Here is a 23,343-nt window from a genome sequence, read left to right on the forward strand (position 1 = left end):
TAAATATGAACATAGGAAATAGGAGCAGACGTAGGCCACTTGGCCCCTCGAGCTTGCTCCGCATTCAATAAGATCATGGCTGATCTGCTTGTGTCTCGAATTCCACATTCCCTTCTAGCCCCGGTAACTTTAGATTCTTGTTAGGCAAGGGAATCAATCTACCCCTACCTTAAAAATATTCAATGACTCTGTCTCCACTGCCTTCGGAGGCAGAGAGTTTCAAAGTCTCAGAACCCTCTGAGAGAAAAAAAATTCTTCTCATCTCTGTCCTAAAAGAGCAACTGCTACTTTTAAAGCAGTGCCTCCTAGTTCTGGATTCACCCACAAGAAAAAAACATCCTTTCCACGTCTGCCTTGTCAAGACCATTCAGGATCTTATATACTTCAATTAAGTCACCCCTCACTCTTCTAAACTCCAGTGGAAACAAGCCCAGTCTGTTTAACCTTTCCTCGCAAGACAACCCGCTCATTCCAGGTATCAATATGGTAAACTTCTTCTGAATTGCCTCCAATGCATTTATATCCTCCTTTAAATAAGGACACCAAAACTGAACACACTGTTCAATATGTGGCCTCACCATAGCCCTGTGTGACTGAAGCATAACATCTCTACTTTTATGTTCAATTCCTCTCCTAATAAAGGATAACTTTCCATTAGCCTTTTTAATTACTTGCTGTATCTGCAGATTAACTTTTTGTGACTCATGCATGAGAACACCTAGACCCCTCTGCACCTTGGAATTCTGCAGTTGTTCTCCATTTAAGTAATACTCTGCTTTTTATTCTTCCTGTCAAAGTGAACAACTTCACATTTTCCCAAATTGTGTGCCATCTGTCAGATTTTTGCCCACTCACTCAACCTATCTATATCCGACTGCAAACTCCTTATGCCTTCTTCACAACATACTTTCCTACCTATCTGTGTGTCATCTGCAAATTTAGCTATCATGCACGCCTTCACTTCCCTCATCTAACTCATTGATATAAATTGTAAAAAGTTGATGCCCCAGAATAGACCCTTGCGTGACTCCTATTGTCACATCCTGTCAATCAGAAAGAGACCCATTGATGCGTAGTCTCTGTTTTCTGCCAGCCAGCCAATCCTCTATCGATGCTAATATGTAACCTCATGAGCTTTTATTTTCTGCAATAACCTTTGATGTGGAACCTTATCAAATGCTTTCTGGAAATCCAAGTACTGTATGTCTACAGACTCCCCCTTGTCCACAGTGCATGTTGTTCCTTCAAAGAACTCCAGCAAATTGGTTAAACATAATTTCCCTTTCACAATACAATGCTGACTCTTCCCAATTACCTTGTGTTTCTCTAAGTGCTAGAATAGAGGGGTTATGTTTGCTACTTTTCAGTCTGATGGAACTATTCCAAAATCTAGGGAATTTTGAAAAATTAACACCAACGCATCTTCTACCTCATTAGCCACCTCTTCTAAGACCCCAGGATGAAGTACATCAGAAATCGGAGACTTGTCAGACTGCAGCTCAGTACTGCTTCCCTAGTGATTGTAATCTCACTAAGCTCCCCCGTCCCTTCCACCTCCTGAATAATTGGAGCTTGTATTGAAATTAACAAACATACTCAAGTAAAAGTTGAATTTTTGAGACAGTTTTTAGGCCAAAAGTCATGGATTGACTTTTACGCGGACAATGTTTTTGAATGACTGACGTGTGCTTGATTTGGGCCCATAAAAACAGTCGCAATGGAATAAAGTTAAAACCAACGATTCTAAAGAATTCATATTAATTCTCTAACATTTATTTATTTATAATTTTGCAAGCTATATACATTTCATCAAACCTAATATAAGTTAAATCATCATCATTAGTAGCGGTAACTTTAGCATCGTCATTCCACAAGTAATCATCCTTAATACCATGGAATGCATTCGAAAGTCCACATTTTAGAAATGATTTTTTGACAATATTGGGATCAAGTTCATTCCATGCACCTTGACCCATTGTCACAATATTGCTCGTGAGGGCGCTTGGATATCTTCCCCCATTGGTGAATGTATTTTCACCTTTCAACATCCAATTATTTCACATCTTTTGATACTACACTTGAGAAGTTTATTTATACACACATCCAAGGGCTGGACAACTGTTGTAAGACTGCTTTGAGTAACTGCCACATTGGTGTTAGTTAATCTCACATCACGGAATACATTATTGGCAAGGTAGAATTTGAATGTGTTCTCAATGAGCAGACCCTTTTCTTTGCACAGTCCTCCTGGACCAAATTCCACATTTTTTTGATCAGTTGCTTGCAGCTGCCTTCATCCATCTAGCCTTTCTCATGAACTTGGATGGCAATGCCTTTGTGAAATTTTTCTTTGGGGAGGACATTGCTCTTGAATATCACCATTCGATTTAATTTTGTCCCATCCACCAAATAAGATGGGACCACTGTCAACTGTGTCTTCTGGCCAGCCATCTTTCCAAGGACAAATTTTTAAATCAATCTTGATAACTGTCATCTTTGTTGGCCTATCAAAGTTCATTGGTGTTACATCCATATTTCCAATGGAAGTCAATTGATATGCATTTTTAACTCTATATTGGATGACACAGCAGTGGAAAATTTGATGATTTTATTGTCAAGTTCAGGTGGCAGAAGCTGTGAAATCTTAGTTTTCTGAAGGAGCACTAAATTATGGCTTTTCATGAATCTCATGCGTCCCTGACACTGGCCTTGATTTCTTGAATACCACCTTTTGTCGCTTCTGTGTGCATTGAGTTGGGTGGTTTCAGAGTGATGATATTACCATTTTGCAGACGCTCATTAATCTATTCTGTTATTTTTTTCTCTGGGTAAGGCCGCTTGCTTGCTGTCTGCTGCGTATTTATTCTTTGGCATCTTTTCTAGTTTATTGGATATCTTTCTCTAGTCACTAATTATTTTCTTGGAAACATTAAACTCTTGCTGCTGCATAATTATTAGTCTTCTCAGTGAATGCTACGGCTTTCATTTTAAATTGAGCTGCGTACTTGCTATTCTTTCTTGAAGGCATTGTGATAGGGCATGTGGCACATATTAGTCTTGTTGATTGGCAGGGAGATTGCCACTAGAATTGGTGGAGGGAAACGCTAAAGATTCCCATGTGCATCTTTAAATTAATGAATCGTAGTAATTACTGGTAAGTAATTAATAATCACAAAATGGTTTGCTCCCTGAAAACCTAGGGGTAACTTTTTCTTGAAATATATGAATAATTCTGTTTTTTAGGCCGGAAGGCAAGGGGTCGACTTTTACGCAAGTATGTATGGTACATATATTTTAAATATTGTGAATTTAGAATTGTGTATATCTAATATGAGAGTAGGTTTTGTTATGTTGGATCTTTATAATCTTTACAAGCAATGTGACAACTGGGCATTAGGTGATGTAACCAAGATAGGTGATGCCGTTGAGAGTTCCAGATTCTGCTGTCAATTTCTGCTTTAAAGAACCCCTCTATAAGTGAGAAAACCATGGGACTAAAGCAGTTCAAGTATTCTACCAGAAAGCAGGTCATGCTCCAAAGTGCTGAATGGTGACCCTCAAAATAATGCTCCCCTACCAGTGTGTTTTCTCAACCAAAGCTCAGTCCTGACTACTGCATCTTTGTGATTTGAAAAGTTATCCCATTCAACCCTTTAGGCAAGCAGGAAGATCATCAAATACTGTAACAGAATGACGACTTCGTGCACTTCTGTTTGGCCACACAAAGTTTGCTGTTATATACAGAGTGTCCATTGAAACACTAAACTGCCTGCTGCAGTCTGTCCCAACTGTACTTCAGAAAAGGAGTTTCCCAACATTAGAGATTAGTGTTGCGGCTGGAATGTATGACCTTTCCAGTTTCTGTCAGCAGTGTTTTCCAGACGGATTTCCTAATCACACTGAGTAGATCGCCAGGAAATCTAGCTATTTGAAAGGTGAAGCAACCCTCCTGTTGAAGGGTCATGAGGACTCGAAATGTCAACTCTTTTCTTCTCCGCCGATGCTGCCAGACCTGCTGAGTTTTTCCAGGTAATTCTGTTTTTGTTTTGGATTTCCAGCATCCGTAGTTTTTTTTGTTTTTATCTCTGGCACTCCTATTGTTGGCCAAGATGGTCTAACTTTGCACAGATTTCAGATCAAAGTTATAAGGTGCTTACAAAGTGATCTCGGTTGGGAAATAAATATTCCAGGATACACAATATTTCGGAAAGACAGACAAAATGCCAAAGGAGGAGGAGTAGTCCTCATAGTAAAGGATGACATAAGGACTTTAGAGTGAAAAGATCTAGCCTCAGAAGATCATGAAGTAGAATCAGTATGGGTAGAAATTACAAATAGCAAGAGTCAGAAAACATTGGTGGGAATAGATTTATAGGCCCCTAACAGTAGTTATATTGTTGAACAGAGCATTAAACAAATTACTGGAGCTTGTAACAAAGGCAATGTAATAACTGTGGGGGGATTTTAATCTTTATATAGACTGGGACAATCGAATTGGCAAGAGTGGTCTAGAAGATGACTTTGTGGAATGTCTCTGTGACAGTTTCATGAACCAATACATTTTGGAACCAACTAGGGATGAAACTACCTTAGATTTAGCATTGTGTAATGAAGCAGAGTTAATTAGTAATGTTATAGTAAAAGATCCGCTGGGAAATAGTGATCATAATGCCATTGAATTCCAGGTTAAATTTGAAAGTGACACACTCCAATCAGAAACAAGAATCTTAAATTTAGTCATCTGGGACCATTTGTGCAGACAATGGAAATACAGATACTATGGTCACTTGACAGAAACCGAGTTGTGATAAGGAACATCTATTTGCACAAATTGAAAGCAGCCTCAGTCAGTCAGTCTGAGTAGCAAGGAGACTCAGAAGTAGGAGATCCAGGCCAGCAAAGTAAGGACCATGTCTAGAATCTACTGACAGGCTGAGAATGGGGCTAGCCCTTTTACTGACTGATTTGAAGAACCAAGCCAGATCTTTGCGACAGGGGCTCAACTGTACCTTGATTGGAGCAAAGCCAGAACCTGTTGCTGCAAGTAGTAAGGCACTGCAAATTTGTTGCTGAAATTTCTAAGCTCCATTTCTTCACTGGACCAAAAGGAAATCATCAGACCTGCAAAGACTCAAGTATAATGGTAAATTTTTGGACTTTTAAAAACCTAAGTGCATGCTACCTCTTTTGTAATCACCTTTTCTTGTGTTTATTTGTACTTGTCTGTGAGAGAGATTGGGTGCTGTTGCAAATACACATTTGGGTGTCGAGAAATAGATGCTTGTTCTTGCCTTTTAAACTGATGAGGCAACTTGTCTTTTCCTTGTCCCTGAGTCATAGCAGACAAGGGATTAAAACACTTCTTTAAAACATATCAATCTGTGGTCCACAGATTGTCCACAACAAGGGTAAAAATGAACATTTGGAACTCGTATTATACTGTGGGAAACTGCCAGGAATGTAAACGATGGTGACATTGAAATGAGCAGATTTCAATTGAGAACTCTCATTTCGGGCATATAGTTGTTTATTAAGCATCTGGACTCCTGGAGTAGTGTGAGGAACCCGTTTTCTAATTAAAATTGAAAGACATTGAAATTTGGACATTCTTTCTCCTGAGTTTTTAAAAGTTTGCAATACTAATTCGGGCTGTGAATATGCCATTCTTCAAGAAATGATGGGTCAAAATAGATGTCCAGCAGGGAACATCTGGAGAAGGAATAGATACTTTGTATATCTAAGTTAACGAAGAACTGCTGTTGCCATGCTAAAGACTCTTCCTGGTTGGTTAAAAACATCTGGCCTAACAGAAGTGTTCTTTGAACATCTCAGTCTTTTAAAATTCTCAGTCATTGTGTGTGTGGGTGTACCTTAGAAGCAGGCTACAAAGAAAAGATTTTCTCTTTCCCTCTCTCCGCCCCACTTTTGTGTTACATATGGTCTAAAGAGATCTGTCATCGGGATAACTCATATGTTATTTTGAAAGTCTGCAAAGTTGTGATAAGTAAGTCATCAAAGACAGTTTCACCAAAAAATCCATCTCAAGGAACTTCAGACCAAGGAACAGACTTAAGAATCCTGTTAGCATTGAGATCTTTTCAAATTTTATCATTTTATAAGATACGTCCCTACACTGCAGCCTCTGCAGGGGACTGTGTTTGTTTTGTTTGAGAGTGAGTGTATGGGGTTTGAATGTTTTATTAAAAAAGGGGGGTAAATTGTTACACTTCTAAGCTACAACTTGTATGTTAACTTGTTTTTAAAAAGTTTGTTTTATAATTAATATTTTGTGTTTACTGAAAGAAGCCTGGGAATAACAGCATCAAAAGTAATCAGTTGGCCGGTTTTATGGGTGAGTTAAATATTTAAACTATTGTTAAGATCTGCGGAGAAGTGGGGCTAGAATTAACTGCGAACTCCTCCCGTCCCAGTCTGTAATGCTGTGTATGCTGCTTATTTAGGAAAATATTGAAATACTTTGACTTCTAATAACTGAATTGTCTGTCTTGAGTGTTCTATTAGAAACTAGATTGACAATAAGTATTTTGGTTATTAAGGTGAATATTTTGATATTTTTCTTCTGAAATGCCATCCATCTTGGTTTATAGAACACTTTTTGAAAAAGAGCAATATTCAATCAATCCATCGTTAATCAACTTCTTCTGTATCGCATAGGTGGGGGCAAGAGAAAGTTCCCAAATTGAATTGTTAAGACTGATCATCTTTGCAACATAGCGTACGTGATTGAGTACACTTACTGTGTAATTCTGTTCATACATCACATTTTGAAATTTGTCCTTTAAAATGGGAGTGCTGCGGGCACATTCTGTTTATTATACAGTTCATGGCATGTTTTGGTATAAACTTGTGCTTTTCATTCAAAGAAATTAAAAATTCAATAGTATAACAATATAATATACTATAGGATTTCAGGATTAACAACTGCATACACTATAATGATATCCTGATCTCTTCACGGGGCAAGAGGTAGAATGGGAGTTAGGAAAATGGATAATTAAATGTCAGATTAACCTGAAATGCACCTAGCTACTTCCAAGTGAGGGTGGAAGAATGACTTGCATTTATACTACAACTTATTATAGTATAAGAACTTCTTGCAATTTACAATCGATGAAACTCCAACTCCTGAAGGCTGTCATCAAAGTAAATCCAAACAAGCAGTTAAACTTTGAGAAATAAGTATTGCATGGCTGCCATAAACTAATGTATTTAGAGATCAAAAACAAGGAATGCAAGTATTCACTCAGCACTGAAGGAAGAAGACCAACGTGAGGTACAGAGGTTGAATTACATAATTTCCGATTAGTACAGGAAGATAAAGTTCTAAAAAAAAAAATCTGTATTTTGAGTTTTATAAATAGTTGCATTCAGTACAGTGAGTGAAGACAAATTATAAATTGAATATTGCTGGAAAAAAGAGACGTGTTGTCCAAGTTTTTTTGTCTTACATTCGTCAGGACAGATTCACAAGAATAACAATTGTAAAGGGAACAGCAATTTATACTGCGTGATAAGAGGGTGCTGATTGGTTGGCAAGCAGCCCGTGGTAGCAGAGTTGACATGGAGAATAGACCAGGGAGCAATTAACTGCCAAGCTCTTGTTTAATTTCAAACCAGGCAAGTTGATTCTGGTCAAGGGATTGATTGCCCTGGGGAATGCACCAGGGAATGGCTATCGCCCAAGCTTTTGTTTAGTTGAAAAAGGCACAATGCCTGGGATATGTACCTTCTCTCTGCAAAGGACAGGGCCCTGTATGTGAATATATGTAGCTTCTAGCATGCATAAGTGAACCACACTGCGAGCCCGACTGAGAATCTTAAATTGGTTGTCAGTATAATTCTTAGCACAATCAGGATTGTTTAGCAAGTGCTGTCCGATTGCAGAATCGCATTTAAAGTTGGATACTATGTTTTGAGTTTTACATACATGAGCAGGTTGGGTGCAGTCCTGTTGTGAATAGCTGAAGGGGCACGCTGTTTGATAATGATCTGCTAGTCACTGGAACATATGACCTACACACCTGCATCAAAACAACACTGAAATTCATATATCGCATTACTCATTTGTGTGATAGGCAGAACATCTGGAGAATGCCATTTGTGTTGCTACTGCACAGCAGCAATGTGAAACAGCTAGCTTCATCTGTTCCTCAACTTTTTGAGACCCCTCACCCTTCCAGGGTAATCTGAGATAGATTGTGTGCTTTTCAGGACCGAAAGTGGCAGCCTTAGGCCCATTCATGAGTTTGCTCGATATATAGCTAGCAATGATCTGATCAGGATAGCCCATTTGATATTCAGTTTTAATAACACCATGTATGCCCAATTAGATTATGTTGCCAGGGGATTCCCTCTAGGACCAGCCTTCACAAACATCTTTGTTGGTTTCCAGGAGAAACTCATCTTTGATGAAATGACACTTAACCTCCCACCCCTTGCATATTCCCGATATGTAGATGATACGTTTGCTAAAATTGAATTCACAACTGCATGGAAGAATTTCCTTGCACACTTGAATGGACTCCAGTCTGCGCTCAAATTCACTTTTGAAATGGAGTAGTCAACTGAGCTCCCTTTCCTCGACAGCTCGTTGAGAAATCTGCCAGTGGGTTCTCCACTACTGTCTACCATAAGCCTACATTCTCTGGTCAGTTTACACATTGGGATTCCGACAGTTCCGCGCACTAGAAGATTGGCCTTATAGGCAACCTTGTAAAAAGGGCCTGAGCCATTTGCTCACCTGCAGTTTGATGCTGAAATAGGGGTCATCAAAGCCATCCTGTGGGATAATGGTCACCCTGGTCAGATCGTTGCTCGCTGTATATTGCGCAAACTCATGTATAGGCCTAAGGCCATCACTTTTGGTCCTGAAAAATGCCCAGTCTACCTCAGATTACTCCAGAATAATTTGAGCAACAGGTGAAGCTAGCCATTTCACGCTGCTATTATACAATAGCAGCACGAATGATATGCTCCACTAACAGGATACTCCCAAAAAGATATTCTTCCCATCACACAAATGAGTGATGTTGAATATGAATCTGAGGGACAGTGTGATGCCAGGTAAGTAGGCCATACATCCCAGTGACTGGTAGATCTTATCAAACAGCATGTCCCTTCGGCTGTTTGCAACAGGCAAAGTACTGACCATACCTACCCAAGCGGTGCTTTAAAAACTCAAAACATTGTGTCCAACGTTAGATGTGAATCCACGATTGGAGAACATTTGCAAAACAATGCAGATTTGTGTTAAGAATTACACTGACAACCAATTTAAGATTCAGTCAGGCTTGTGGTGTGGCTCACTTACGTGTGCTGGAAGCTACAAGAGCCCTGCCTTTGCAAAGAGAAGGTGCATGTTCTCACATTACACCTTTTTTCAACTAAGTAAAAGCCTGGGGCACAACCATTCCCTGGTTCTTCCCAAGGGCAATCAGAGTCAACCTGCCTCATTTGAATTTCAATAAAAGTTTGGCTGTTAACCGTTCCCTGGTGCATTCTCCATGGCAATGTCTCTACCAATCAGAGTCCAACTGCCAACAAACCAGCACGGTCTCCTCAATCAGTATAAATTGTTGCTCTCTTTATAGTTGGCATTCTTGCGAATTTGTCCTGATGAGTGTAAGACAAAAAGCTTTGACAGCATATCTTTTCTTTTCAGTAATACTCGAGTTCTCCCAAATGACTAAATTATAAATTTGTATAAAACATTGATTAAGGCACAGTTAAAATGCTGAGCACTTTTGGGCATTTTATTATAGAAAGAACATTATATTTCAAAAGAGTACACAATGCAAATTCACCAAGATGGCGGCCAGTAAAGGGACGCTATAGTTATAAGTAGATATTTAAAATACTGTGTCTATTTCCATTAGAGTTGAGAAAAGCTTTTAAGATTTAAAATTATGAAGGGTTTTTGTGGAGTGAACAGGGGAACATTATTTCCTCTGGTTGGGGAGTCAGAGACAAGAGGTCATCAATTTAAAATTATCACCAAGTGGCACGTTAGGAGAAATTTATTGATGCAAAAGCTTGTTGCATCATTGAATGCTTTGACATGTGGACTAGTTGAGGTGGAGGCAATTGTATGTTTTAAGGGCAAATATGTTAAATATTTGAACCTGATGATATATGGCTATGAGAAATTGATAGGTTGGCGGGTTTTATTTTAGATTTCTCTTGCGAAGGGAGAACACAGAAACGATGAGCCAGTTGACGGTGATTCTAACAATTCACTGAGGCATCTGAATGTTAGACCTGTTGTACTATCTTGTTCTAGACTCATACAAACGAAGCTGAAGGCAGGTGTAGAGGTTGAATACAGATCTTTAATGGAGAATTTTTCTTACTGTTGCTGCATGTGCAGACTAACTAAGATACTGCTGTATTGCATCACTTCCTATGATGACATAAATATTAATTTACAAGTATAGTCATTTTAATACATTAGCAAGCACACTATCACAACAATAACTTCTACCATTTTTTTAAATCTTGTATTAAGACTGCTAAGTACATTAGATGAAAGTGTTATAGCCATGTTAGGAACTACCAGTAGTATTTGGCATGAGGCAGAAGTGAGAAATACATGAACTATAACTTATTCTCCACTCAGTCAGAGGAACTTTCAAAACTGTAAAACTGAGAATCATAAATATTCACTGAAGAGTATGTAAAGGAACTTAGGAAAGGAACTGATCAAATCTAGTAATCCAGTATAAAACCAAGTGTTGGATTATGCACACATGTCTGTGCTTACATTGCTGCTGTTTGTATGGTATTAAGTCTTTATTTTCCTGCCTAAATTGTGTTTCTGCTTTGACAGAGTACTCCTGTAAAGTGTCAGTTTGTAAAATTGTATTTTTTTAAAGCACATTTTGGACTTGTCCCTGATACAGAACAGTGCAGATACCAATTAAAAACTGTCTGTGGAGGTGCAGTGAAGCCTTGTTGAGGCTTATTCCTTTTCAGATTATAAATAGGTTCAAAAAAATAGTGTTAAGAATGAGACGAGATATGTGGCTCCCGTCTGCTGTCTACTCTAACCTTTTATGGTCGAAGGAAGCTTTGGTCATGGCTGGGTTGCATATAGGTCAGTCTATGTGACTGACTGTTAAGAGTGTTCTGCCAACACTCTGTGTTCTAACAAAATTTGAGATAAGATAGAGGAGCTCAATTTGGATGTGAAGCAATTCTGTGCATTAAACTGAGCTGCTGGATAACTTCAAAGTTTATTGATTTGGTGCAGTCTGAATCTGAAAGCCTGGATCAAAATCTTGATTTTATATCACAATTACTATTAAACTCTGAACTCAAGTGCTACAAAAGACTAAAGTTCTACTTTGAGTTTTTGATTTGTATGTTACATATATTCAAAATGTTTGGGGGGGGAAAATCAGGCCTTTTTCATAATTCCCTCCCATTCTAGCTGTTTTTTCTCCTACTGCATTCAACAATATAAGGCATATTTTAAAGTACTGTGGTTGCATTAACCATCAAGAAAGCTTTTTTTGTTAGGATGTAAAGTTAAACTGTAGTATTAACTAGTTTTGGGGATATTTGCTTTAATCAGATTTAAAAATCATTAAGCAAGAGCAACTCGAAACGTCGACTGTGTCCCTCTCCACGGATGCTGTCAGACCTGCTGAGTTTTTCCAGGTATTTTTGTTTTTGTTAAGCAAGAGCAGCCCCCACCCTGTGACTATTTTGATCATTCACAAGTGTAAAGGCTATCCCCCCAATAGCTGCAATCATTGTAACAAATTAAGCTGCAAAAGAAAAATAGTGCATTTGAGTAAAAGCCCCATTTGTAATTTGTGGGCTGTAAAAACCATGAGGCTGAATTATTTTTGTGCCATTCTTCTCCTTTTTATTCCTGGCATTTTTATGGTAGCTAGAGTTTCAACAATGTGCCATATAGAGGGTTCAAAACTGCACTGATCATAAGTTGATAGAAATCAGAAGCCTTGGGTAGTATTGTTAAGGCTATCTGCAGTCACAATTTTTTAAAACTATGGCCACAGTTAGGGCCAACTGTAAGGTTTCACATAAGAGGGAGGAGCTGACCTGACTGGGAGGCATTCCTTCAAATGATTTTAGATAAGACATGCTCAACTTCCTGAAGCTTGAAAGCATATGGAGAACAGGCTCCCTTGAAGATCTTTCTAATTGGGTGATATCAGTTATATCTCGGTTGGTGTGGATTTACTCTAGACTTCTTTTATTTCAACGTTACAGAGTGCTCCAATGGATGAGTCCTCTCGCTATGAAGGAGAGGGTGCCATTACCTGGCCAATATCAAAGTAACTCATAGTAGGCACAATGTCAAAATAAACTTTCATCACTGTATTTGGGCTTGCTAGTTATAGCAAGTCACTTACTGTTCCTCAACTTCAGAAGGTGATAGAATGAGCACTGCGCTTGAGCTTGGTTCAATATATAAACTGCCAAACAGATTTACAACGCAGTAAATGAAAAATGGGTAGCAGTTGATGCACTGTAGATTTACCTTAGCTGCAGGCTTAACTATCCCTCCTTGGAATGATAAGTGTGAATCATGTGTTAAGTTAGAATTTCTGCTGGATCTCATACTATGCCCTGACTACATTGGATAGCAGCCCCACCCCAGTAAATTAATGGCAGAATTTAGGCTGACATTCCAGTTCATGGAGTGCTGCACTGACTGGGAAGCCATCCTTTGGAGGAGATGTTAAACTGAGGTCCTGATTGCCTTCTCAGGTGGGGGTAAAAGATCCCATGACACTATTTTGAAGATGAGCAGGGGAGTCTTCGTTCATGCCCTTGCTGATACTTATTCTTCATTCAATGTGACTTAAAAAAAAATCTGATAATCTGGCTGTCATCTCATTGCTTTAGTAGGATCATTCTGTGTACAAATTGGCTGCTGCGTTTCCTACAATACAAGACTGTCTACATTTTAATAAGTAGTTAATTGGCTGTAAGTCGCTTTGGAAAATCCTGAGGTCATGAAAGGCCATATAAATGCAAGTCCCTTTTAAATTCCACGTGTGTGCGCTGTGACAAAAGCCAAGAATCAGATGCATTACAGATAAAATACTTCCTTAAATCCATTTGTGAGAAGGGGGCATTGCTGGCAAGGTCGGTATTTGTTGCTCATCCCTAATTTCCCTCGAAGGTGGTGATGAACCGCTGCAGTTCATCTGGCGTACCTCCAGCAGTAGTGTACCAACAGCGCTGTTAGGAAGGGAGCTCCAGTATTTTTAATGTTTAAGGTGGTGGATGGGGTGCTGATCCAGCAGGCTGCTCTTATTGGAGCTTTTTGAGTGTGGGAGCTACGGTGGGGGGGGGGGGGGGAGTAGTTTACTTGTTGCAGAATTCCAAGCCTCTGACATTCTCTTGTCGCCACAATATTTATATAGCTGGTCCAGTTCAGTTTCTGATCAATGATAACCCCCGGGTTGTTGATGGTGCAGGATTCATTAATGGTTATGCTGTTGAGTGTCAAAGGGAGATGGTTAGATTCTCCCTTGTTAGAGATGTCATTGCCTGGCACTTGTGTGGCACTTATCACTTATCGGCCCAAGCCTGAGTGTTGTTCAAGTCTTGCTTCATGTGAATCTGGATTGCTTTAATATTTGAGGAGTCGCGAATGGTACTGGACACTGCAGACATTAGTGAACCTCTCTACTTCTGACCTTATTATGGAGGGATGATCCTTGATGAAGCAGCTGGAGGTGGTTGGTCCTAGTTCACTATCCTGAGGAACTCATGCAGTCATGGCCTGGAACTGGGATGATTGACTTCCAACAACCACAACCATCTTCCTTTGTACTTGGTTTGACTCCAACCAATGGAGAGTTTACCCCTGATTTCCTATTGACTTAATTTTGCTGGCACTCCTTAATGCTGCACTCTGTCAAATGATACTTTGATATCAAGGGCAGTCTCTCTCACCTCACCTCAAGTTCAGCTCTTTTGTCCATGTTTGGACTAAGGCTGTAATGAAGTCAGAAGCTGAGTGGCCCTGGCGAAATGCAAACTGAACGTCAGTGAACAGGTCATTGCTGAGCAAGTGCCACTTGATAGCATTGTTGGCGACTCCTTCCATCACTTTGCTGATGATCAAGTGTAGACTGATGGGCGATAATTGGCCGGATTGGATTTTTCCTGTTGTTTGTGAGCAGGGCATAGCCTGGGAAATTTTCCACATTATCTGGTCGTGCCAGTGTTGAAGCTGTACTGGGACAGCTTGGCTAGGAGCACAAGTCTTCAGTAGTACTGCCAGAATGTCGTCGGGGTTCATTACTTTTTTGCTATTTCCATTGTGTTCAATTGTTCTTTGATATCACCTGGAGTGAATTGAATTGGCTAATGACTGGCATCTGTGATGCTAGTGGCCCCAGGATGAAGACTAGATTAATCATTCACTCGGCAATTCTGGCTGAAGACAGTTGCAAGTGCTGCAGCCTTGTCTTTTGCACTGATGTGCTGGGGCCCATATCATTGAGGATGGGGATGTTTGTGGAGCCCCCTCCTTCTGTTAGTTGTTTAATTGTCCCCCACCGGTCAGGACTGGATGTGGCAGGACTTGCAGAACTTTTATCTGATCTGTTGGCTGTGAGACCACATAGCTCTGACTATTGCATAGTTATTGTGTCAGATTTTTCTTGATCCTTGTATGTACACAGTACACTACAGCAAAGCGCTTTGACATATGCTCCAGCTAAGTAAGCTCTGTTTGACAAGGTGTTTCAGCTACCATTTAACATAGCTTTCTCTTGTGTTTCTGTAGGCCTTCTAGAAGTACAAGACACTGGTCACAACAGCGACTACTGTTCAAAAATAATTAATTGACTGTAAAATGCTTTGGGGTAGTCTGTGGCTGTGAAAGGTGCTATATAAATGGAAGTCTTTTTTTCCCTGAGCTGAATTTGGAGTATCTCTGAATGCTCAGACTTTACGATCAACATCTTGGGTTGGATTTTCAATTTTCAGTGGGCGAATTTGGGTGGGGGCGCACATTGAAGATTTTGTCCTTAAAGGATGTTACTGAATCCCAATGCTTGTGGAATGCAAAATAATTTTCAAAAGGAGGGAGTGGGTGCTGTGAACCAGCTTGCCTCCGGTTAACCGAAATGAGCTCATTAACAGGTCTCAGAGGAGCATTTTGAAATTTTCATTCAGAAGTCACAAGGAAAACACAGTATCTGGGGCACATCGGGAGCACTGAAAGCAATGCTTAGTTTCTCAACCAGTGGCACAGATTTTCCATTGCTGGTGGTGTGAGGCTTGCATATGCAAACAATGAGCGGTGGGATTCCTGAGAGGGATGTGAGGCTACTAGCATCACTTGGACAGCAGAAGTTGGCAGAGGAAACCCTTGTGAATGAACGACTGACAACAGAGCGATTTGAAAGAGCAAGTTACTCTGACATGTGACAGAATAGCGAGGAGGAACTTAAGCAGATGCACCCTCCTGTCCAGAGGAGCACAGAGGGGCTGCAAGAGGATAAAGGCCCTCCCCAAGACAATTGCTGTACTGCCCAAGAGTCAGCTGCCTTCAAATGACAGAGCACCAGTGCTATTGGAGTCTCTGTCTATCCAGGCAGTTGGCCTTGGACATTTATGCTTTGGTCCACAATGACCTGAGGCTTCGCACACCCTTTGACAGACTCCTGCAGTCGTCAAGAATACCATGGAACTGCATTTTTTTTACTTCTGTGCCCTTCCAAGGATCAGCTGTGGCACTGGGTGGCAGCCTACTGTCAGCATTTCGTCACACCGCCATGGAGGTCATGGATGCCCTATTCTAGAGGGCAAGGGAGTACATCTGTTTTGAGACAGATGGTCCACCGCAGGCACAGAGGACATGGAGGTTTGCCACTTTTGATGGATTCCTTAAGGTCCATGGTGCTTGCCACTTGCACCCACATAGCCATCAAGGCACCGATAGACCAACCAGCCAGATTCTTGAACACAAAAGGCTCATTGAATGTCCAACTGATCTGTGATCATAGGAAGTGCACCTTTGCAGTTGTGTGCCTGGGTTTCAGGCAGCTGTCATGATTCCTTCATCCTGCGCAAGTCCCAAGTGTCGCACCTCTTCAAGCCAACATTCAGATTCTAAGGGTTGCTGCTGATGGATAAGGGTTATTCTTTGAGGAGGTGGCTCCTGACATCTATCCATACTCAGGCATGTGTGTAGATGAGTGCTGCAACCAGTGCTATCTACTGACAAACCTGCATTGAACAGATTAGTGGCAACTTGAAGTTGCGCTTCTAATACTTTGACCTGTTGGGTGGTGCCCTCCAGTATGAGCCAAGGTGTCTCGCATTGTGGCCACCTGTATGTTACGCCACTATACTATACAAAGAGGAATGGAGCTGGATGAAAAGGTGAGTCTAGAACTCCATTGAAGGAGGAAGATGAAGGGAATGCTGCAGAGGAGCCCTGGTGCCCAGACATTGGGCAGAGGACTTGTGGCGATCAGCAGGAAGGCATGGCCACAGGGTCCATGCTGATGCAAAAAAACTTCATTTGAGCATCTCTCAACCCTATGACGGATGTCTTTGTAACTCAACTTTCATTGGAGAGAAAAATTATCCAGCAAGCACACATCTGGATACACCTGTTGCCTCCCAAAAACACCCACTAGCAGCACTGCCTCACATCACACACCATGGAACACCACCAAGCCAAGCCTAAGCTTTGTTTCACTTTTGACATCAAGCTTTAATAACATAAGTCTGATTGAAAGCTTAATCAATTATTATTACAGGAGAATTGAAAGGCAAAATGAATAGAGAAAACTTTACCCAAGATATCTACAAGTGCAACTAATGGCAAGGTGCTTTGTGTTCACTTCTACAGGGTGAGGCGGAGGCAGCCTGTTCCATTGTATCGACATAAGCTGAGAGGCCTGTGGTTCCTGCCCTCATCTGAGGTGTGTGTGTGTGTGTGTCCCCATTTGAGACAGTGCTCACTGTTTTGAGCTCACTTTTTCTGCAGGATGAAAAGTGAATGTTGTATGAGTCAGTTGCCCTCCCTCACCTATTGCAGCAGGACATTGACGAGAGTTGTTGTGCCCACTTCTCAATTTTATTGATGCGACTGTGCACTTACTCTGATAATACAAGGGAGAACTATGAGGATTCAATCTGCTTAGCTCATGTGTATGCTGTGGTGTACAGAGTTAGAGAGCTGTCATGTGGTTATTGCTTGTCAGTCACCTTTCCAAATCCTATCAGGTCTTTGAACCTTTTACGACACTAGACCCACATCCTCCTGGTCACTAGAGATAAAAACAAAAAACTGCGGATGCTGGAAATCCAAAACAAAAACAGAATTACCTGGAAAAACTCAGCAGGTCTGGCATTGGTGGAGAAGAGCAAATTTGACGTTTCGAGTCTTCATGACCCTTCAACAGAACTAAGTAGAAATAGGAAAGGGGTGAAATATAAGTTGCTCCCAATGTGGTTTCCTCTACATTGGAGAGACCAAACGCAGACCGGGTGAGTGCTTTGCAGAACATCTTTGGTCTGTCCGCAAGCATGACCCAGACCTCCTTGTCGCTTGCCATTTTAACACTCCACCCTGCCCTCTTGCCCACATGTCTGTCCTTGGCTTCTGCATTGTTCCAGTGAAGCTCAACGCAAACTGGAGGAACAGCACCTCATCTTCTGACTAGGCACTTTACAGCCTTCCGGACTGAATATTGAGTTCAACAACTTTAGGTCTTGAACTCCCTCCTCCATCCCCAACCCCTTTCCGTTTCTTTCCCCTCCCTTTTGTTTTTTCCAATAATTTATATAGATTTTTCTTTTCCCACCTATTTCCATTATTTTTAAATGTATTCTACCCACCCCCACTAGAGTTACCTTGCTTGTCCTGCTCTACATCCTTAATTAGCACACTCTTTTAGATAATATCACCACCTTCAACACCTCTTTGTTCTTTTGTCTGTGACATCTTTTGGTTATCTGCTCCTATCACTGCTTGCTTGTCCCAACAACAACCACACTTAAACCAGCTTATATTTCATCCCTTTCCTATTTCTGCTTAGTTCTGTTGAAGGGTCATGAGGACTCGAAGCGTCAACTTTGCTCTTCTCTGCCGATGTTGCCAGACCTGAGTTCTTCCAGGTATTTCTGTTTTTGTTTTTGTTCCTCCTGGTCACTGTTCTGCTGCTGACCTCCACAACCACCTCCATCCAGGCCGTTTTGGTGTCTCTGGGCAAATTTCTTCTGCCGAGTGCCAGGAACAGTATCTCTCATCTCTCAACGGCTGCCTTGATTAACTCGTTAAGAGAGAGAGGCATCAGAGAACTTTGGGGTCACTTGTGGGAGGCCTGCCCATGCTAATGCTAGCCCTCTGCAAACCCTCCTGCGCCATCTCCTCAGCAAACAGCGGACCCAGTCATGGCTGTTGCTCACTTTTCGTAGGGCCCTCCATTTCTATGCCCCACCTCTGGACGCCGAACTTGCCCCTGGCCACTTAGGCCTCTGAAATTCATGCGACAGATGGTTGGGACCTGGAAATGTTCTGGGTGTTGGGTTCCCAACTCTGGATTGAAAATCCAAACCCTTGAATTCCAGTCTCCAAGAGGCTGTCCACTCCAAGTTCATTGTGCATTGGATGGAAATATCCCTTGTGGAGGTCTGTTCCCATGTAGATCATTAGACTAATGATTTTCCAGGTATTTCTGTTTACCAACAGAGCGTGCGGTATGTACCCAGCAGCTAGGGTGTGGGTGATAAACATGGATGAGGCTGCTGCTTGTTAAGGTGCTGTCATATTTGACTCGTTCAGCTCAAATGTCAATGGTAGAGTAGACAGTTTCCACATTATTAGATGTGGTACGAGCAATTGGAGGAGAGCAGAGACAGGAGATCTCACAGACCTCTGCTGATGCCCAGAATTCATTCATTTTGTTTACTGCTGCTACTGAACTCTTATCTAGAAGGCGTAAAGATTAGATTTCACAGCACACCAATTATTCCTGCCATAGTCAACAGCCTGACATAGTCATCCTCACGGAATCATATCTTACAGGTAATGTCGCAGAAACCACCATCACCCTCCCTGGGTATGTCCTGTCCCACCAGCAGGACAGACCCAGCAGAGGTGGTGGTACAGTGGTATACAGTTGGGGGGGTGGGGGGTGGAGTTGCCCTGGGAGTCCTCAAAATTGACTCTAGACCCCTGAAGTCTCATGGCATCAGGTCAAACATGAGCAAGGAAACCGCCTGCTGATTATCACAAATGAAGCCCCCTCAGCTGATGAATCGGTACTCCTCCATGTTGAACACTACTTGGAGGAAGTGCTGAGGGTGGCAAGGGTGCAGACTGTACTGTGGGTGAGGGACTTCAATGTCCATCATCAAGAGTGACTGGTCAGTACCACTACTGACCAAGCTGGCCAGTCGTAAATGACATAGCTTCTAGACTGGGTCTGTGTCAGGTGGTGAGGGGACCAACAAGAGGGAAGAACATATTTGACCTCATCCTCACCAACCTGCCTGCCGCAGATGCATCTGTCCATGACAGTATCGGTAGGAGTGACCACCGCACAGTCATTGTGGAGACGAAGTCCAGCCTTCACATTGAGGATGCCCTCCAACATGTTGTGTGGCACTACCACTGTGCTAAATGGGATAGATTTCGAACAGATCTAGCAACTCAAGACTGGGCATCCATGAGGCATTGTGGGGCATTGGCAGCAGCAAAATATTACTCGAACACAAGCTGTAATCTCATGGCCCGGCATATCTCCCACTCTACCATTACCATCAAGCCAGGGGATCAACTGTGGTTCAACGAAGAGTGCAGGAGAACATGCCAGGAGCAGCACCAGGCATACCTAAAAATGTGTCAACCTGATGAAGCTATAACACAGGATTACTTGCGTGCCAAACAACATAAGCAGCAAGTGATAGACAGAGGTGAGCCATCCCACAACCAACGGATCAGATCTAAGCTTTGCAGTACTGTCATATCCAGTCGTGAATGGTGGTGGACAATTAAACAAATCACCCAAGGAGGAGGAGGCACTACAAATATTTCCATTCTCAACAATGGGGAAGCCCAGCACATTAGTGCAAAAGATAAGACTGAAGCATTTGCTACAATCTTCAGCCAGAAGTGCTGAGTGGATGATCCATCTCAGCCTCCTCCGGAGGTCCCCAGCTCACGGATGCCAGTCTTCTGTCAGTTCAATTCACTCTACGTGATATCAATAGCTGAAGGCACTGAATACTGCAGAGGCAATGGGCTTTGACAATATTCCAGCAATAGTACTGAAGACTTGTGCTCCAGAACTTGCCACCAAGCTGTTCCAGCATAGCTGCAACACTGGCATCTAACTGGCTATGCAGAAAATTGCCCAGGTATGCCTTGTACAAGCAGGACAAATGCAACATGACCAATTACTGCTCCATTAGTCTACTGTCAATCATTAATAAAGTGATGGAAGGGGGTCATCAACAGTGCTATCAAGTGGCATATGCTTAGCAATGATTTGCTCACTGATGACCAGTTTGGGTTTCGCCAGGGCCACTCAGCCCCTCGCCTCATTTCAGCCTTTGTTCAAACTTGGACAAAAGGGCTGAACTCCCGAGGTGAGGTGAGAGTGACTGCCCTTAATACCAAGGCCACATTTAACCGAGTGTGGCGTCGAGGAGCCCTAGCAAAACTGGAGTCAATGGGAATTGGGGGAAAACCTCTCCTCTGGTTGAAGTCATTACTAGCACAAAGGAAGATGTTTGTGGTTGTTGAAGGTTAGTCATTTCAGCTCCAAGACATCACTGCAGGAGTTCCTCAGGGTAGTGTCCTAGGCCCAACCAGCTTCAGCTGCTTCATCAATGACCTTCCTTCCTTCATAAGGTCAGAAGTGGGGATGTTCGCTGATGATTACACAATGTTCAGCATCATTCGCAACTCCTCAGGTACTGAAGCTGTCCATGTCCAAAAGCAGCAAGACCTGGACTATATCCAAGCTTGGGCTGACAAGTGGCAAGTAACATTCACGCCACACAAGTGCCAGGCAATGATCATCTCCAGCAAGAGAGAATCTAACCATCGCCCCTTGACATTCAATGACATTACCATCACTGAATCCCCCACTATCAACATCCTGGGGGTTACTATTGACCAGAAAATGAACTGGACTAGCCATATAAATACTGTGGCTACAAGAGCAGGTTAGAGGCTGGGAATCCTGTGACGAGTAGCTCACCTCCTGACTCCCCAATACCTGTCCACCATCTACAAGGTGCTAGTTAGGAGTGTGATGGAGTACTCTCCCCTTGTCTGAATGAGTGCAGCTCCCACAACACTCCAGAAGTTTGCCACCACCCAGGACAAAACAGCCTGCTTGATTGGTACCCCATCCACAAACACTCACTCCCTCCACCACCGGGCACAGTCGCAGCAGTGTGTACCATCTACAAGATGCACTGCAGGAATTCACCAAGGCTCCTCAGACAGCACATTCCAAACCCACGACCACTACCATCTAGAAGGACAAGGGCAGCAGATAGATGGGAACACCACCACCAGGAAATACTCCTCCAAGCCGTTCACCATCCTGACTTGGTAATTTATCACCGTTCCTTCACTGTTGCTGGGTCAAAATCCTGAAGCTCCCTTCCTAACACTGTGGGTGTACCTATACCATAAGGACTGCAGTGGTTCAAGAAGGTAGCTCAGCACCACCTTCTCGAGGGCAAACAGGGATGGATAATAAATGCTGGCCCAGCCAGTGAAGCCTACAGCCCTTGAATGAATAATAAAATAATGCATAGTTAATATTTTGAGTCCGTATGACTTCTTCAAAAGAAGATCATACGGACTCGAAACATTAACATTTTTTTTTCCACAGATGCTGTTAGACCTGCTGGGTTTTTCTAGCATTTTCTGTTTTTGTCTCAAATTTCTAGCATCCGCAGTATTTTGCTTTTATTTTTAAAAAAGTGCATGGTCATCATGGAAAATTGCGCCATTAATTTTTTGCACTTTATTTTGACCACTTTATTTGGACGGTGTAGGTTAATTTTGTTAGCAGTTGATATAAATGGGACCCGGGGTAATTGTCATTATAGAGATCAGTGTTGTAGTAGGTGAATGTGATTCCTACACAATGCTTGTGCAGAATGGTGTGTTAATTTGGTGGGCAAATGTAGTTGAAAACCTCTGCCCTGAAAGCCTACCATGTCTCTTGCTGCAGGCAAATGTGATTCAGTAGGATTCCCTTCTGGTTTGCTGTCATTGCTTGTTTCTGCTGTTGGCTGTGGTGGGTCTCATGTGCCCTCCTAATTGTACCTCTCTGGATGACTGTGTGGGGAAAATGCCACAGACTACAATGGTTTTGGACACCTGGGCAGGGCTGTATTGTAAAAAAGTTCCCAATGTCTCCAATCATCTGAATCACTGCTTCAGTTTGCATATAAAGCTTTTTGACGATCTTGATGACAGCACAATTGCATTTTTGATGTGCTATTAGTGGTCATTGGAGCCAGGGCTGAAGGGGGTAGCATAAAGGAATTGTTGCACTATTCTTTCTTTATGAGTTGAACTTGGAAAGAGAATTATCTTAAAATGAAGATATCTTGACTGCCCCATAAGAAGCAGGCATTCACTTGCATGATCTTAGTTTGATGATCACTGACTGTCTATACTTTGAAGTGGAAGCCCTTATTCCTATAAGCCAAGTTAATGAGTGCAGGCCACATGGATACCTTTGAATGATGCAAAAAAGAATCCAGTGCTTTCATTGTTTGTAGATTTCTAATGAGGAAAGATTTGTGTATTTAGTAAAGGCAAAACACTTAATCACTCAACCTGCTTGATCCACCTGTGAACTGCTGATTGACTGTTGCTGTTGTTTCCTGTGAGATTGAAAAGTCTGAGGCATACACGTTCATGGGCTTGTGGTGGAGTCTATCTGCAAGCAGTGTTGAACTGACAGTGCCCTTTGTCATTCACTACTTCTTGAATGAAATGTGCCTGTGAAGGCAGTGCCCTTGGACTTTTGCAGGTGGCACTCGGCTGTGTCATTAACAGGCAGGCGTAAAAGAAATAAATGCCTCATATCTTTTCTTTCGTCACCCTCTTCCTTGTCAAAAATTTTTGGAATACGCTCTCAAACTCTTAATTGTATGAAGGAAAAATTTTGCTGCCAGAACCTTTGGAATGAAACATCCAAACAAAACTCCAAAAATACCAACACTGAAAAGTTCAGCACACTAACACCCAGAAGCAAAGTTTATTTCACATACACTGGAATTTATACAGCTCATCCCCCTTAAGTGTTGACTTCTTGTCAAACCAGTAACATGCTGAGC

General features: G+C 41.9%; 1 protein-coding gene across 7 annotated transcripts in view; it reads left to right on the plus strand.

Moving 5' to 3' along the window:
- The window catches only part of dcp1b (decapping mRNA 1B), a 100,780-nt gene that overhangs the window by 37,068 nt on the left and 40,369 nt on the right, over positions 1-23,343 (plus strand). The window contains exons 2-4 of one of the 7 annotated variants that reach the window (XM_041215798.1): positions 3,244-3,274; positions 5,109-5,143; positions 6,304-6,352. The exons of 3 other annotated variants lie outside the window; for them this stretch is intronic. In XM_041215798.1, the coding sequence (XP_041071732.1) occupies positions 3,244-3,274; positions 5,109-5,143; positions 6,304-6,352 (115 nt within the window). The remainder of the gene's footprint in view (positions 1-3,243; positions 3,275-5,108; positions 5,144-6,303; positions 6,353-23,343) is intronic. 3 more of the 7 variants (XM_041215799.1, XM_041215802.1, XM_041215803.1) reach the window with 3 other exon arrangements.

Source organism: Carcharodon carcharias, chromosome 21, assembly GCF_017639515.1.
Source record: "Carcharodon carcharias isolate sCarCar2 chromosome 21, sCarCar2.pri, whole genome shotgun sequence".
Lineage (NCBI taxonomy): Eukaryota > Metazoa > Chordata > Chondrichthyes > Lamniformes > Lamnidae > Carcharodon > Carcharodon carcharias.